This window comes from Heterocephalus glaber, unplaced genomic scaffold (genome assembly GCF_053883595.1).
Source record: "Heterocephalus glaber isolate CG9 unplaced genomic scaffold, H.glaber_assembly_v1.0 deba00000984, whole genome shotgun sequence".
NCBI classification, from domain to species: Eukaryota; Metazoa; Chordata; class Mammalia; order Rodentia; family Bathyergidae; genus Heterocephalus; species Heterocephalus glaber.
In genome coordinates this window covers 3,181-19,629 of record NW_028258177.1, presented here as the reverse complement: position 1 = coordinate 19,629, position 16,449 = coordinate 3,181, and the positions used below count along the sequence as shown (strand labels likewise).

The following is a 16,449-nucleotide window of genomic DNA, read 5'->3' as shown; positions in this document are numbered from 1 at the left end:
GCTGGGGCCACATAGGAGACACTCCCAGGTGCTCGGACACAGGCAGCGGCCACAGCCCAGCCTCGTTCCACCTCCAGTGCTGGCCGGGCTGCTCTGCTCCCGGAAGCCTCTGTGGTCCGCGCCCTAGCATGAGAAACAGCACTCCCAGACCTGGCCGGTCCTGGCTCTTCCCGTCCCTAGGGTGAGCCAAAGCCAGAGAAACCCGGGTTCCCACCTCCAGACAGCAGGGAAGAAAAGCTGCTGCTAAAGGCGCCCAGGTCCTTGCCACTCACGGCTGGGGACGGAGTTGACAGGGGCCAGCCGAGGTGACAGCTGGGAGCCTGTGATGTTGCCAGGGCCAAGGTGGGGCCATCCTGGGAGGCAGAGGTGGGTGTTGGACATGTGGGGGTCACCAGTGTCAGGTAAAAGGGCTGAAGACCAAGACTAGACCAGGCCACAACAAGCCTTTATTAGGGGAATAGATCTGCCAGGCTGTCTCTGAACAAAGGAGAGCCAAAGCAATATGGCCGGGGCAGGGAGAGTCTTTTATAGAGACTGGGGTGGGGTTTGTAGGGGCTGAGGTGGGGTTGAGTGAGGCAGTGACTAGGGAATGGAGGAGCCGGTGATGTCACTAGGTGGTAGGAGGTGAGCGAGTATTAGGTTACTTTCTAGGCAGGAACAGGGGCATGCTGGGAAGAAGGGTTTATTCTTTGGTGGGAGCAACCATCTTGGCATGACATCACACAGGGGAGGGGGCAAGGCACCATAGGAAGAGGGCAGCTACTATACATAATAGCTGCTGAGGTAGTGGGAGACCTATCATTCCAGGCTTTGAGTGCGTTGTCTTTCTTGGCTTTCAGCATCAGCTTTGTTGTTACCTTGTGCAACGAAGTCTTTGCCTTTCTGATGTCCTGAACAATATGTTCCTGTGATTTTGCTAGGTTTCCACACTGCCTCTAGCAACTGTATAATTTCCTGTTTATTTTTAATTGGCTTCCCTTCTGCCATGAGAAGATCTTGCTCTTGGTAAATCATGCCAATGATGTATATGAAAGGTCGCCCAAAAAGGAGGGCACACACGGACATTCAAGCAAGCTTTATTGGGGCGGCGGTCTGCAGCCTGCCGGGCTGACTCACAGAATGGAGACCAGCAGCTGTATGGGCTGAGCTGGAAGCTTATATAGGGATCTTGCAGGTGGGAGAGCACTAGGCCATTGGTGGGGGTGGGGGATTGGGGCTGGGGTATGTAACAATAGGTTTTGGTGGGGGGATGGAGTCACCGCTTTCAGGAAGCCCCTATCTTACTGGAACATCCACTAAGAAACCAGTGGGGCAGAAAGACCTTAACTAGGCAGAAAGTCACTAACAAAGGGAGGTCAAGCCTTAGCTATGCAGAAGTTCCCTGTTCCTTGTGGTCGGAGTGGGGTAAAGGGAAAGGAGAGGAGGGGCATTGCTCTGTGGGGGCTCTGAAATACCTAACAAGATCAAGCCTAGACCCTTGAGTGTGCCAGGCAAGCTCGCTACCCCTGAACTGGACCCCAAAATCTGCAGGATTATATCTACACAAGAACAGACCCGACCACGACAGCCTATCTGCAATTCCAGGAGAAGCCAGATGAGCCTCCAGAGCTCCTGGACAAACTGTACCTTCTCAATGGCAGCTGGATGCTCTGACTCCACCCAAAGACTCCCCAGGTCCAATTCTTTTCTCCTCATCAAGAAACTACAGCTCAGGGGCTGGGGATTTAGCTCAGTGGTTTCGCCACCTGCTGCACAAGCCCAAGGACCTGAGTTCGATCCCTGGTAATGAAAAAAAGAAGAAACCACAGCTCAGTTCTCACAGCGCCCTGAGGAAGGGGAACCTTCTTCCACCCAAAAGGAGGCCCAGGGTCAGTCTGACCTTGCTGCTGAGGAGGGTGTGGAGCAGTTGTCGGTACCTCAGGAGGTGAAAGCTCCATCTCTGTGTAGGAGTGAAGCTCATCACTCACATGTGGCGTTGGTCACAGTTAATGTGCTTTGGAGGACATGAGGACCACGCAGGCTGGAAAGAAGCCTCAACCTACTCCACAGCAGCAGCAGGCCCCAGCCTCACCTTCAGAGTCCTAAGGAAGTGGAACCTTCTTCAACCAGCAGGAGACCCCATCTCATCCTCCATGCTCTCTTGAGATGGATCCCCCCTCCCATGAGCAGGAACAGCTAGATCAACCTACGGAGGCTCCTGAGGAGGTGGAACCTTCTGGAAGCCAGGCTGAAGTGCTAGCTCCAATTGAAAATCTCATAGAAGTCAAATTTACAGTCTGGAAAGACAATGAAGCTCAAGTCCCCTCTGGAGAGTTTAGGTGAAATCCCACCACTTCAGGAGATGACACGTCAACCTCCAGGTCAGGGCCTAGCTCCTGATCATACATAACTTGTCTAATGGGACAGTTAGGCCAGCAGATATTGAGGTTACAATAACACAGGAGTCTAATGAGGAGGTTGAATCTTCAGTCCATCAAGAGGCCCCATCTCAGCCTCCAGGCTCTCCTATGGAGACTGAACTTTCTCCCAGCCAGCAAGACCAGCCACTTTTGACTTCTGAGACTGCTGAGGAGGTAGAAATTTCAGGAGGGCAGCTGGAAGCTCTGCTTCAAACTGAAAATCCTCTGGAGGAAGTTAAATCTCCAGTCCAGGAAGATATGCCAGCTCTAGGAACCCCTCTAGGGAGTCTAGGTGAAACTCCATCACATCATGAAGAATTTCAATTCCAGCTCACCGTCAAGCTAAGCATTCACACTGGCTCAGGCTGACAGTGAACCCTCCAGACCTACAGCTCACCAAAAGGCCAGAACCCACTGCTGAGGTGAGAACTTCCTTAACCCACCGTGAGGTTACAGCTCAAGTCTCAGTTCCACTGGATGATGTGGAACATCATCCCTGTGACATTGATCGAGGCCCTGACTCTGCCTGCAGAGCCCTCTGAAGGGGCTGAATTCTTCGAGTTCCAACAGAAGGTTCTGTTTCCATCTTCAGAACCCGTTCAGGATGAGCAAGCCTCTCCCAGCCAGCAGGAGAGCACGGATGGGAGTCTCCAGGCTTCTGAGGAGAGTGAAGCTTCTTCAACCCAGTGGGAGGCCACAGCTGAACATCTGCAAACCCCCAAGGAGGTTGAACCATCTTCTACCCCTAAAGAGGCTGCATCTCAGCCTCCAGAACTCCCTCATGAAATCACAGCTCAGGCTCCAGGACATCACGAGGCAGGAGTTTCTTCTTCTCCAATTGATGTCCCAGGTCAGTCTCTAGCATTGGACACTGTCACTATGAGCCTCCAGAGCTGAGCAATGAGGTTACAATTGTAAGTTCAACAGAACAGAGGGCCCTAGCTCAGTCCTCAGTGTCCCCTGAGCAGTTTGGACCTTTCACCGAGAAGGACGAGGCTCCAGCTCAGAAGCCCAACCCTGCCATGAAGGATAAACCTTCTGCATCCCAGGGCAGGATCCCAAGTTGGCATGCAGAGCTTCCTGAGGCGCGTTCTGGACACCAGCAGGAGAGCTCAGCTCTGTCCCCCAACTTCCCTGCCGGAGGTGCACTTCAATCAGTCCACCAGGAGCTCCCAGCTCAGCCTCAGAGACCCTCTATGAGTGCTACTATGGCATTTGCAGCCCAGCTTTCAGAGCTGCCTGAGGATATGGCACCATCTCCAGTCCCCCAGGAGGCTGCAGCCCCACCTTCAGGGCCACCTAAGGAGCTGGAACCTTCTCCAGCTCAGCAGATAACACCACCTCAGCCTGTAGAACTCCCTGAGGTGGGCAAACTCCCCGTGCTGCTGCCAGCCCCATCTCCACCCCCAGAGCCTCCTGAGGAAGTAGATCTTTCTCCGGCTCAGGTGGTGGACCCATCTCAGTGTCCACATGAGCCACCCAGTGAGAGTGTGGCTCCCTCTCCAGCCCAATATATGACAAACTGAAAGTCACCATCACTCCAGAACCCACTGCGGAGGCTGCACAGTCTACAGCCCCACAGAGGTCTACAGCTCTTCGTGCAAGGTACCCTGAGGTGACGGTCCCACCACCGAACTTGATTCTGGGCACAGTTGGACCTGTGGACCTGGAGCTTGCCAGAACTTCACCGTGGACTGCAGAAGCTAGTCTATGCAGGAGGCCTCTTTCCAGCCTCCAGACCCAGTTGAGGCAGTCAATCAAACTTCACTGCCTCATGAGAAAAGAGAGTGTTTGGAACAGCAGGTCAAGAGATGACTGCTGAGCACCCAGCATCACCTGGCATCACAGGCCAACCTCCGGACCAGGAGCCTGCAGCCCCACCTTCAGGGCCACCTAAAATACATTCAATTGAAAGAGGGACATTTGACTCACTACCCTTTTTGCAGTTTGTGTAAGTTCCAAACAAATTCATTATATTTTGAACGTTATGCACACCCTGGCTACTTACATTGGAACATTGTGAAAATGTCACTGGTTGAGTGTGACTGAATTATACACAGATGTTTTCCCTTCCTAGCTAAGATTCTGTGAGCATCACTGCACAGGTAGAGTGAGTGTTGGTCTCGTGGTTCTCAGGAGCTGTGGGTTTGCCCCCAGGTGACATTTGGGGACTGTGGATGTGCTGCGGGCACCTGCTGAGCAGATGCTGCTGAACATCCTGCAGCGCTGAAGACAAAGCTCCACAGCAAGGACCTGTCCCGCCCCAAAGCCCTGGATGGGAGCTGGGATCCCCTGTTGTAGAGCAAGAAAGATCGCTCAACACACGTTCTCCCTGAGCATTCACTGAGTCCTGTGTGGTGCACCTCAGGTATAGATATGAAAGTCTAATCATAAGGTTGCATTGTTCCACAGTGAGATTTCTCCAGCGCATGCAGAAAGTAGTGAGGTTGTTTCATTGTGTATGAGTTAGAATCACTGCCAAATGATAAAACTTTAGAAAAATTCCTCCTCCTCCTCTTCTTCTTTTTCCTCATTGTTGGGCTTATGTCTTTTTCTATTTTTAATTTTTTTTAGAAATCTTCGTTGCAGTTTTGTTTCTCAGATCAGCTACGGAACATTTCATGCATGGCGTGGGATGCAGTTTTTACATCAAGTGTAAGTGAAATGAAAGCTAAACATGTGTAAAATCAAAAACTATGTATGTTAAAAACCCGTGCCATCCTTTCCAAACTGGTTCTGTGTCCTGTATGAACTCTGCAAAGTCCGCTGTAAGATCCACTCATTATTTCCAGTGAGGGATGTCAGGCCAAAGAGGCCCAAGCCCAGTGTACCTTGCAGACCTCACACTCTGCGATCCGAGGACTGGCTTTGGCGTGGGCACAGCGGGTCTCACACCAGGAGCTCGCACGTGCACACTGTCGGGGAGGCTGCTCTGAGATGCGCCTGCCTGGAAATGCCACCTGGGAGCTGAACTCTGATTCCTGCTCGCTGCAGAGCTCCTGACCCCTTAAATGCAACACGGAGCTGCCGAGAGCCAGAGTTTACACAAATCCCCTGGGGAGCTAGAGCTGTGGATGCTTTCTCAGTGCCAGGGTCTTCTAAATGGGAAGCAGAAGGGGTTCCTGGCAGCCTGCTGCAGGGCCCTTCTCTCCCCAGCCACCCAGAGGCTTATTTCTCAACAAGTGTCTGGGTCTCGAGCTAGAAATTATCCATGGGCAGTGGGAGCCTTGAGATGTGGAAGGACGATGTTCACGTGGAGCGCTGGTGTGAAGAGCATCTGTAAGAAAGTGTGTTGCTGTCGCCTGTTTCCATGTACTTTCTCTCTGACTGTGCTCAGCAGGGAGTGTGGGCTTTATTCCCTTTCACCTGAAAAATGCTATGATACTCAGTGGCCCGAAGGGAATTGTAGACCCTGTGCAAATTCTCCCGACTCCATTTGGGAACAGACCATCTGTGTGTCTTGGGGATTAGAAATCCGGCCACACACAGTTCACTTTTAATTCCCTGGACGAAGGTTAGGATGTGCCCGGAGTTGGCTTAACAGCATCTGCATCCTCATCTGTAACAACCTCCTCTCCCTCTCATCAATGTGCTGGTGCCTAACTGGGGGCGAGAGTGCTGAGGGTCTGTGGTGTGTGTTTATGTGTTTGTTTGAGGCAGGGTCTCCTACGCAGTCCAGGCTGGCCTGGAACTCACTGTGGAGCCCAGGCTGGGCTCGAACTCCCAGGGATCCTCCCGCCTCTCTCCCAAGTGCTGGCATGACAGGTGCGGAGCATCACGCCCGGCAGGGTCTGCTTTTGAATTTAAGCACGGGTGAGTGGGCTAGAAAAGACCCTCCATGACCACGGGGTCAGAATACAGCTGCTGCTGCTCCCCCTGGGCCTGGGACACCGTGGCCTCCCGCTGCTCAGTCAGAAGCATCAGCAGGCGGCGAGACTTGGAGATGAGCTTGGCACAGGCAGGGGGCACGGGGGCGGGGGGGCTCAGCACAGCCCATTTCCAAAATGCTGATGAGCTGGGCAATGAGCCTCCTCAGGTTGTCGTCAGGGATGAGAGGCTGCAGCAAGTGATTCAGCCCTGTTTCTAACCCGACCCCCAGGGACGGCAGCACTGGGGAGGTGATGTGTGTGGGCATCGAGGCCAAGCCCGAGGCAGAGTCTGCAGCAGACACACGAAGGTCCCCTGATGCTGACGGGAAGCCTCCTGGAGGGGAGTCCATGAGGCTCCTCAGTGCCCGGAACCCAGGCCTCTTTGCTGGGGTCAGGCCGCTGCGTGCATTTCCCTTGGTGAGCTGTGCCCTCAGGTTGGTCTGGGCTGTTCTGAGGGACACAGGGAAGAGAGTTCCAGCCAAGCAATGACTCTTTTGTGTCTGCCAGGCAGGTGGAGTTGCCTTCACTCTTAGCACTCTGTCCCACCCGTGGTTTAGAAACCGTATGCTGTGGGTGAAGTCTTTCACTCTGCTTCTCACCACAGGCTGGGCTCTGGAGGTGGGGGACCTGCCCAGCCAGGGAGCCACCAGGGAGGAAGGGGTGGCCGCCCTCTGTCTCTCTGTGAGGTCGGAGAATCTGGCTGGGTTCCTGGGCCTGGGGGCCCTCATGACACTGCTCCAGCTCCGTGGCACTGGGGTCCCCGAGGCTGCTTGTGCAAGGGGCCAGGTGACCTGCCTGTCCCTGACCTGCTGCTTCCTCCTGTCCTGCAGCAGCCTTTTACCTGTGCCCTTCAGGCCCCTGAGGCCCGTGTCCACTGTGTGCAGCCTTCTTCCTCTCAGGGCCTCCGCCATGCTGTTTTCCTGTGTTGGAGCCCTTCCCAGTGTTCTAGCCTCCCAAGTGCTGGGATTACAAGTGTGCTCCACACACAATACCTGGCTTCTGTTTTGTTTGGTTTTGGTGTGTTTTGCTATTATCATTTCACAGATAAGAAACCTGGGCTCATAGCAGTAAGTAACCTGCCCGAATGCCCAAGGCCACATATGAGGAGGCCCTTACACTCCAAAGCCTCTTGAGCATGATTTTAGTATATGTGCTGCCGAAGCAGTCACACCCTCTTGACCATGATGCTGCCCTGTTAGCAGGGTTTGGGACCCGGGGAAGGGCAGACCCTGCTGCTGAGCAGACTAGGGCATGGCCAATCCCTTCTCCAGCTGCCCTGACCTGTCAATCACCCAGACACCTGACCCAAGCCCTGCGCCAGACAATGCCATCTTCATTCTCCTGGCACAAGATCAGGCAGGTTTCTAACAGGACGGCCTAGATCTGATGTCTCATGGGAGAATACAGATGGTGGCCATTTACCTTGGGCACTCTGCAGGGTGAAATTCTTTTCCTCTGTTACCTGGCCAGCACGTGCTGTGCAGAGCACTTCTGTTCAGAATATTTCTTTTCCCTACTTTTTGACCTTTCATTCCTTTGATAAATGTAAAAATCTCTACATCTTTGCTTCTTGTCCAAGTCATCGAACAGGACAACAAGAGCTCGAAAGGGTCCCTGGAAAGAGTGCACGGCACTCCAGGATCCCGCTGTTCTGGGGGAGCCACCCAGGAGGTCAGAAAACTCAGTGGAAGCTGGGGACCCTACTTGGCAGAGCCCGCACTCTGCCACTCACTGCCAAGTGCTCCTGCCAGCCCTGGCCATGCACCCGTGGCTTTGTCCTTCTGGCTTCCTGGAGTCTGCAGGACAGAAACCAGAACAGAGGCCTCCTGTCCTGGCCCCTCCTGGGTTGCACGATGGGGGAGTGGGAGAGACTCTGTGCCTGGGCTGGATGCAACCTCCGCCTTCCTCTGCCCGTGGGCCACCAGGCCCCTGAGGGTCAGAGTGAGAGGGAAGGCACGCAGGCCGGTCCTGCGCTTTTTTATTTTTTAAATGCTCAAAATCAAACGGAGAAATCTGTGCCATGCCCTCCACGTTGTTCTGTCCCTAGCATGTGGGGGGCTGTGGTCTACCTAGTGCGCGCGCACACACACACACACACACACGTGTGTACACGCACACACACCCTGGAGTAGTTGAAGCCAGAGGTGCTGGCCCCAGGATTAGGGTGGCAGACCTTCCCAGGAGGCACCTCCTCTCACCTCTGAGGGTTTCAGGCCAGCTCCACCCTGGCCAGGCCAGTATCACCAGTCGGGCAGGAGGCCAGAGCCAGCCCTGGGCGACAGGGGAGGGAAATTGGCCCTCCCGGGGCACACTGGGTGACTCAGTTTACCACTGCGGAGGGAGGAGCCCTGAGGCCCTGGGGTCCAGGACCCCTCACCATTCATTCGGAGGCACGGGCCAGGGCACAGTGGAGCCTGGGGCCTGGAGCAGGGCTGTAATTCGGTGGAGGGTGCAATCTCGCTGCTCCCCGCCCCTTGCCAGGCCCCAGAGCCTCCCAGGAGAACCGGCTGTTCCTGCAGAGCTCCCGCCCCCTCCTGTACCAGCCCCGCCCTGGACCTAGGATGGAGTTCTTTCTTTGTTTTCCTTTTCCGTTGCAATCCCGGGGAGGGAGCCCAGGGCTAGACACAAGGCAGCAAGCGCTCTGGCCCTGAGCTGCCTCCCTGGGACTTTTTTCTTTTGAGAGGCATTTTGCTAAGTTGCTGGTCTGGAACTTGCAATCTTCCTGCCTCGGCCTCCTGAATAGCTGGGATCATAGGCTGTGCTCCTTCGCCCAGCTCAGGAAGGGGTCTCTAGGCCAGTTAGTGGGGACCCTGCTGATCTACAGTTCCCAGCACTCTGGGTGGCTGAGCCAGGGGGATGCAGCCCAGACTGGGCCGATTATCGAGAACCTGCCTCAGAATTCAAAACAAACTAAAACAAAGAGAACACGAAGCTGTGGGGACGTACCGTACCTCAGTGGGAAGGCCCTGGGCTCAATCCCCAGTACTGAAAGGGAGAGTAAGGAATCCCCTCACTTCCCATCCTGGGCTTCCCTACTTAATGTCCACCTCACCTGGCTTGCTTTCTTCAACCGCTGGCAGACAGCAACGTGGAGACACACACGCACACATGTGGAGGATGTACCTACATTTGCATATATATTGTCATAGTGCTTTGTTTTGTTTTTGAGTATGGGGGAATCGAACTCAGGACCTTGGGAATGCCTGGAAGGAGCAGTGCCACTGATCTACATCCCCAGCCCCTGGCTTATTGTTCTTTCTAAAGCTGGGGATTGCATCAAGAACCTTCCTACTGAGCTACACTCCCAGCACCGCTTTTATTTTTTATTTCCTGAGACAGGACCTCACTCAATTGCCCAAGCTGGCCTCAAACTTTCAAGCCTCCTGCCTCAGCCTCCCACATAACCGTTCACAGATTTGTACCACCGTGATGGGCACTAACACTGCTTTTACCAAAAGAGAACGAGGGGCCGGGGATTTAGCTCAGTGGTTTCGGCAGCAAGATCCAGCAGGGCTCAGCACCCTGCCAGCCCCCACCGCAGGGCTGAGAGGTCGCACCGGACCCCCAGGCCCCAACTCGGTGCCTCAGTCCAGGCAGGCGCTTGCCATGCATCTCCTGGAGTCTTCAACACTTCCTCAGGGAAAACTCCACACCGAGGGGCCAACCCAGGCCCCCAAGCCAGACTGAACTCGGATCTGACAACAAATCCCGAGCCACTCCACTGCGTGGGCGGGCTCTGCTGGAGCCTGGTCCCAAGGGTCAGTGAAGGTTATCCGGATTCTGTATGTTTTTTTTTTTTTTCTTTATCTAGACTCAGCTAGTACACTGAGGGAGGGGAAAGGCTTCAAGGGTTAGGAGGTAAGCGGGGGGGGGTGCGCACAGTAATCCCAACACTAGGGAGGCTGAGGCGGGGGGATCCCCTTGAGTTTGAGTCCACCCTGAACTACGTACCGAAACCCTGTAACAAAACAAAAGAAAACACAAACGGAAGCGGAGATGGAGGAAAGGGCCAGGTGCTGCTGCTGAGAGGAAAACTAGCTGGGCCGGCTGCGGAACTGGAGTTGGGTCTGGGCCCATGGGGTCTCCAGGCTGAGGAGGGAAGGGCCCTGGGCAGCCCCGCCCAGCCCGCATTGTGAGGTGGCCCAGGCTGCATCAGGGGCTGGGCCCAAGGGAGGGCAAGGTGGGGGCGAGTGGGGTCCTGGGCTCCCCCTGCCAGGGCCCAGCATGAGCAGCACCTACCACTGGGAGGCCCGGCGCCGGCAGATGGCTCTGGACCGGAGGCGGAGGCTGCTGGCCCAGCAGGAGCAGCAGGTGCATGAGGGGCCCAGCCTGTGGGGCCTCAAACAGGAGGGAGGGAGACAAAGGCCTCAGGGGCTGCCTGCTGCCTGGGCTCGGCCAGCCGCTAGCAGACTCGGTGTTTGTTTCCCCTGCTGGGGATCGAACCCATGGCCTCACGCACCACAGGCCGCTGCTCTCATCATGTGCCCAGCCCGCGCCTGGGGGGCTGTGAAATCGCACTGTCCCTGCTGTCCCTGACCCTCAACGGCCACTGGCCTGTGTGCTGAGGGGCCCTCCTCTGTGGCTACTGAGAGGGAGGACCTAAATTTTATATTTTATATACATTTAAATACAAAATTAGAGTAAATATTCAATTGACATATTTAAAAATTTGAAGTACATTTGGCGCAATTTGGGTATATGAATCTACTTGTTTGGCTGTAAATTATGTGAAATCTGAATATAGATAAAATATTGTTGATGAAGCCAGAGTGGTGGTGATCCCTGTGGGGCCAGCCTGGGCAACTGAGCTACATGCTGTCTTGAAACAAAAAACAGGGCTGGGGATGTTGCCCAGTGGTACAGCACCCCTGCGTTCATTCCCAGTAATGCAAAAGGAAAACAGTTGCTGGGCATGGTGTGGGGGTACTGAGGATTGAACCCAGGGCCTTCCCACTGAGCTACATCTTCAGCACTCAAAAAAATTTTACAGCTGGGTGTGGAGGTGCATGTCTGTAACCCCAGCACTCTAGGAGGCTGAGGGAGGTGGATCATCTTGAGTTTGAAGCCAGCCTGGGCTACATAGCAAGACCCTGCTTAAGAAAAAGATGTTTTTTGAGACAGAGTCTAAGTCGCCAAGTTCTCCAGGCTGGGCTTGAACTTCCAATCCTCCTGCCTCAGCCTCCCAGAGTGCTGGGGTGACAGGTGCATGACACCACACCTGGCTCAGTGTCCAAATGAGCATGTGCTATTAAGTGTAAAATGCATGTCGGGTTTTGAAGACTTAGTATGAAAACAAAAAATAGAGAATATCTGTTAAGCCAGGGACTGGCTCAGTGGTGCCGCCGCCTGCCTCACAAGCGCAAGGTCCCGAGCTCGATCCCCGGTACCAAAAATGAAAGAAAGAAAATATCAGTTAATATTTTCATATTGATCCAGGTTTGGATAGCTGGTTAAATCACAGTCAGCTCACCTGGCTCTTCCGATGTCCCCTGGGGCTGTCAGCAACTAGAGTTGCTCACGCGCCGGCGGACACTATTACTGAGCAGCACGGCAGCAGAGTATTTGCCAGGGACGACACTGTCCCCCGCCGGGCGCTCCAGTCAGGACGCGGGTGCCCCGCGAGCGCCCTCCCGGTGGGGGCTGTGGGGGCGAAGGAGGTGACGCTTGTGGGGGCTTCTCGCCAGGAGCTGAAGAAAGACAGGAAGGAGGAGGAACATCGCTCTGAGAAGAAACCCCAGCCACAGCCGGAGCCCGAGGAGCCTGGGCCGACGCGGGCGCAACTCCAGCGGCCGCCACTGCCGCCGCCGCCAGGCCCCGGGAGACAGGACGCCCGGCCTCAGTGCTCCTTCCTGCCCAACCTCCAGGCGGGGCAGCCCCCCTGCGGGGGCCGCAGACCCCAAGCCTGGCCGCCCATCCTCCCCGGCCCCGGTCAGTGGGGTGCGGGGTACCAGCCTCCCTGGCTCTGGTGGGCTCCAGGGAGAAGCCTGAGCCTTCCGCGGGGTGAGGGGCAAGGCCTCAGGCGGCAGAGGGGCGGGGCAGGCAGGGGCGGGGCAGGCAGGGGCGGGGCTTCCCGCGCCCCCTCTGAGACTCCTGACCCTGGTCTGGCCCCCGCACCTCGGCTCTCTGTGGCCTTCAGTCACTGTGCTTATTTCTGTCACCAGGCCTCAGGAACCCATGCCAGCCTGGACCTGCCAAAAATACCGGGTACTCGAGACTCACGGTGAGACGGGGGCAGCAGGACAGGCAGCGTGGCTGCAGTGCACTGGGGATGGAACCTGGGGGTTCGCTACCACTGAGCTGCATCCTTACCCTCAGGACCTTGCTAAGTTTGCCCCTTGGCCTCAAACTTGTGCTCCCCCCGCCTCGCACAGGGCTGGGATTCCCGGTGTGTGGCACCATGTCTGGCAGGCTAGTATTCGTTCCAGTGCTGGGGATTGAACACAGGTTCCTGGGCGCTTAGCTACACCCCTCCTGCTCTCCCTTTTTACCCTGAAACAGGATCACACTCAGTCATTGAATTGTCCAGGCTGGGCATGAACTTGGGATCCTCCTGCCTCAGCCTTGCAGAGTGCTGGGATGACAGGGGTGCACCTGCACGCCATGCCCGGATGGTAACTCTCAGTGAGACTCAAGTGGTACAGGCTTTGGAGAGGTCTAGGCCTCAGGGACCGTGTCCTGTGTGAGGTCTCGAGGGCAGCACTTAGGGTGCTGAGATGTACAGTGGGAGCCCCGGCTGTTTTGGATCCAGACCTCTGCAGCAGCATCAGGCCAGTAACTCAGCGCTGGCCTTGGGGCTCCTAAAGCCAGGAGCATTGTTTCTATTTTGCTTTATGCTCTTCAGAGCTTTCCTAGCTGTTTTTAACCCATCACCTATTTTTTCACTTTAGTTCTTTCCAATTGGAGGGTTAGTTCTGACTCCTCCTGTGACCACAGTGTGTCCGCCTGCACTTCCTGGCTCTCTGAGGCCACGCTGTCCTGCCTTTGCCCCACCTCCACCGCGCCTGTGATCTTAGCAACTAAAGCCAAGGAGGAGGGAGCTCGGCCAGGGTTTGCTTGAGAGAGATACGTCCGAAGTGTGAAAGGCAGCAGAATTGGCAAGCAGTTGGTCCACAACCAGAACGAGACCGTTCTCACACCGGGGCGCAGTGCCTTGGGGCAGAGGCTTGAGCCACTCCAGGCTGGTTGTTTCGGCCCCAAAATAGAGCGCCCAAGGCTCCAAGGGGTCAAGGGCTCAGTTAAAGTCTCAAGGGAGATAACTTTTCTTCGTTGAGCTGTCTGGATGTTATTTTTCACATGCTCCCTAAGTTCCATATCTAAAGTTCTTGTTCGTGAAAAGCAGTGACTATTTAACTATCTTTTGCAGCATTTATTTCAGCACTGCAGGCCAGCCTAGGCCGAAAGCGATTACCCTGCGTTTTAGCCCCAGCTGACTACCTTTACTACCTTTCCCCACGTAACTGAAGCACATATCTCCTTTTCCAGGCTTTGCTTCCTGTTTGGACTTCCTTATCTTGATGCAAGGTGCACTGTGTCACAGTTTCTTTTTATTTTCTTTTTTCCTTTTTATTCTCTTTTTTCCTTTTTTTCTGAGTAGCCTCACTGAGCAGGTGGTTGCTTGTGGTTCAAACCCCACATTGGGAACCAATTGCCAGAGACCCCTGTAGTCAGGTTCCGGTCCCCACCTGCCCAGTATACGACGCAGGCCTGAGAAAAAAATACAGTAAGAGACAGAACTAGGGGAGAAAGTGGGGGCCAGGGCGACCAATGCTGGTGCAACCGACAAAGGCCCTGGCCAGTCCCAGGCACTGGCTTTTACTTTTTTGTGGTACCCGGGACCAAACTCAGGACCTTACATTTGCAAGGCAGGGGCAGCAACACTGAGCTAAATCCCCGGCCCGAGGCACTGGCTTTTATTGGCAATCAGTTGGGGTAAAGGCAAGCTGAGCACAGTTTGTATGGAAATTAATGTAAAATGGCTCATCAAGGACAAGACAAAGCACTGTCAAATTAGGAACAGAATACACAAAATATATGATTGTGATTCAAACACTGTCCTTCTAGTCTGAAGGTTTTAGTTGTAGGGAGGGAATTTGGGTGCGAGTTACTGTGACCTGGGCACGCAGGCTTCGGGTGGACTCACTTCTATAAACAAGCCAGTGGTGGGGCTCACTCTTCACAGCCTGCCTCGGGCATGATCAGTATCACACACCCTGCACGGTGCAGGAGGAGGTCTCGGTTGCTCTCTTTCCCCAGCCTGAGGGTTCAGCAGGCCCTGAACAGCAGCATGGAGATGCTCACTCGGTTGGCTCCTGTCCCTTCCTCTTCTCAGTCAACCGATTATGTCCAGCAGTGGTGACCCAGACGTGGACTGCAGGACCCCGGCCGTCATCTCCAAGAACGGAGGAGCAGCCACGCTGACCACCGGCAGGGGCCGCCCGTGGAGCCCTCGCTCTGGGAATTGCTGTCTGCAGTCAAGTGTGGCTCCTGGGGTCCAGGCCCTCACCAGCTTCCTGGGGCACGACCCACGGGAGACGGGGAGTGGAAGGCAATTCCGTGCTTCTTTCTTTTTCAAGACAGGGGCTCACTGTGTAGCCCAGGCTGGCCTCGTATTCACAGCAATCCTCCTGCCTCAGCCTCCTGAGTGCTGGGATCACAGCACCACCATGCCCAGCAATTCCTTGCTTTTGCCAAGGGTGCAAGTCGGCCCTGGGCCTCCTGAGCCTGCACTTCCTGCTGTGGCTCCTCCCCTTGATCTGTAGCCACAGCTGTCGGGGGTCCTGACAGTCACTGGGGTGTCACCCCACTGTGGGACTACATAACCTGTGTTCCTTTTCTCCAGCCCCATTGTGATTAAATGTGAGTTAATGGCTAAAGATGCTTGTTAGTTTTGGGACACTAGATAAAAATCTGTAACAGACCTAAAGTCCCAAAGTAAACTACTCAACTCCTTGTTTGCCCGGAACTGATGTTCCGGGCACCACAATTTTTAGAACAGGCTGCAAATGTCTGCTGACCACTAACAGTCGACCACTAACCTTTGTCCCCTTTTCTTTGATTCTATATGTTAACTTCCCCCTCAAACCCCTATAAAAACAGCCTCGGACTCTGAGCCAGCTGCCTCTCTAAGCTATTTTGCTTTGGGAGTGCCATCTGGCCAGACTAATAAAGGTCTGTTTTATTTTCCAACTTGGCCGGTGTGTTCCTTCCCGGGTGTTCTTCGCTGCAGTCAGCTCCTCGGAGCGTTTGGTAAGGCTCTCAGTCTTACATTCTGAAGGCACCGCTGGGATTCCTGGGTGTGCTTCACTATAGTCAGCTCCTCGGAGCGTTTGGTAAGGCCCTCGGTCTTACACCGCCCCCCCCCAGCCTGTCCGAGGGGGTGTCACGCCCGAGCAGCCCGGCAGCAGAGAGGCAGCTGTTGGGCAGTGGAGGAGCACAGCTGGGCAGGAGGCCACCCCATGCAGGATCCTGCAGAACCCGGCCTCAGTCCCTCCATCCAGCAGAGACCCAAGGCTCCCCAGCCCCAGCTCCCTTCCCTCAGCAGCCCAGGAAGAGGGGACAGGGCCGGGGGACCCAGTCCTGGTGTCCTGCACCCTGAGAAGGGGTTTGCGGTCATGACCCGGGTCCCAGGCAGCAGAGGGGTCTCTTGAGGGAGGAGGAAGAGAGCTCAGGGTGGGCTGCCTGCAAGTGACTGCTCAGAAGCCGGAAAGCAGGGTATTTATGGCAGCATCTGGGAGGCTGAGGCAGGAGGATGGCAAATTCAAACCCAATCTGAGCAGCCCAGTAACTTAGCAAGACCCTGTCTTAAAATGTAAAGGAAAAGGGCTGGGGATGGAGGTCAGTGGGAAGGCCCTGGGCTCCATGCCCAGCTCGGTGGGCAGCAGGGCATCTCTTAGGCCTCGACACCCGCTGGAGAGCAGCAGACAGGTGGTGAGATGGGAATGGCCCAGCGCCCCTCCTGCTGGTGGCTTTATAGCCAGTGCAGTTCCATGTTTACTGAATATGAATCCCTGACATCTGGCTGATAGGTCTCCCACTACCTCAGCAGCTATTATGTATAGTAGCTGCCCTCTTCCTATGGTGCCTTGCCCCCTCCCCTGTGTGACATCATGCCAAGATGGTTGCTCCCACCAAAGAATAAACCCTTCTTCCCAGCATGCCCCTGTTCCCGCCTAGAAAGTAAC

At 55.1% G+C, this 16,449-nt stretch overlaps 1 protein-coding gene across 6 annotated transcripts; it reads left to right on the top strand.

Moving 5' to 3' along the window:
• The first annotated feature begins 6 nt into the window (after window positions 1–6).
• On the top strand, window positions 7–15,455 carry LOC110350391 (uncharacterized). 6 transcript variants are annotated; one of them, XM_087209213.1, is made up of 5 exons: window positions 7–4,767; window positions 4,974–5,054; window positions 11,953–12,268; window positions 12,430–12,488; window positions 14,598–15,455. In XM_087209213.1, the coding sequence occupies exons 2-5, from the start codon at window positions 5,025–5,027 to the stop codon at window positions 14,622–14,624; spliced, it is 432 nt and encodes a 143-aa protein (XP_087065339.1). In that variant the 5' UTR covers window positions 7–4,767; window positions 4,974–5,024; the 3' UTR covers window positions 14,625–15,455. The 6 variants fall into 6 exon arrangements, with proteins under 6 accessions (XP_087065339.1, XP_087065338.1, XP_087065337.1 ...); XM_087209212.1 differs by having other exon boundaries at window positions 7–5,054; XM_087209211.1 differs by lacking the exons at window positions 7–4,767; window positions 4,974–5,054 and adding an exon at window positions 5,067–6,685 and having other exon boundaries at window positions 11,953–12,196; window positions 14,619–15,455.
• The last annotated feature ends 994 nt before the right edge of the window (window positions 15,456–16,449 follow it).

What these genes read in the sequence shown, in the direction of transcription:
- LOC110350391 (XM_087209208.1), top strand. Translation starts at nt 6,521, where the DNA reads ATGTGTGTGGGCATCGAGGCCAAGCCCGAGGCAGAGTCTGCAGCAGAC. An exon ending in AAGCCTGAGCCTTCCGCGGG is followed by an intron (nt 12,269 to 12,429) that starts GTGAGGGGCAAG and finishes TTCTGTCACCAG; the next exon opens with GCCTCAGGAACCCATGCCAG. An exon ending in CCGGGTACTCGAGACTCACG is followed by an intron (nt 12,489 to 14,597) that starts GTGAGACGGGGG and finishes TCCTCTTCTCAG; the next exon opens with TCAACCGATTATGTCCAGCA.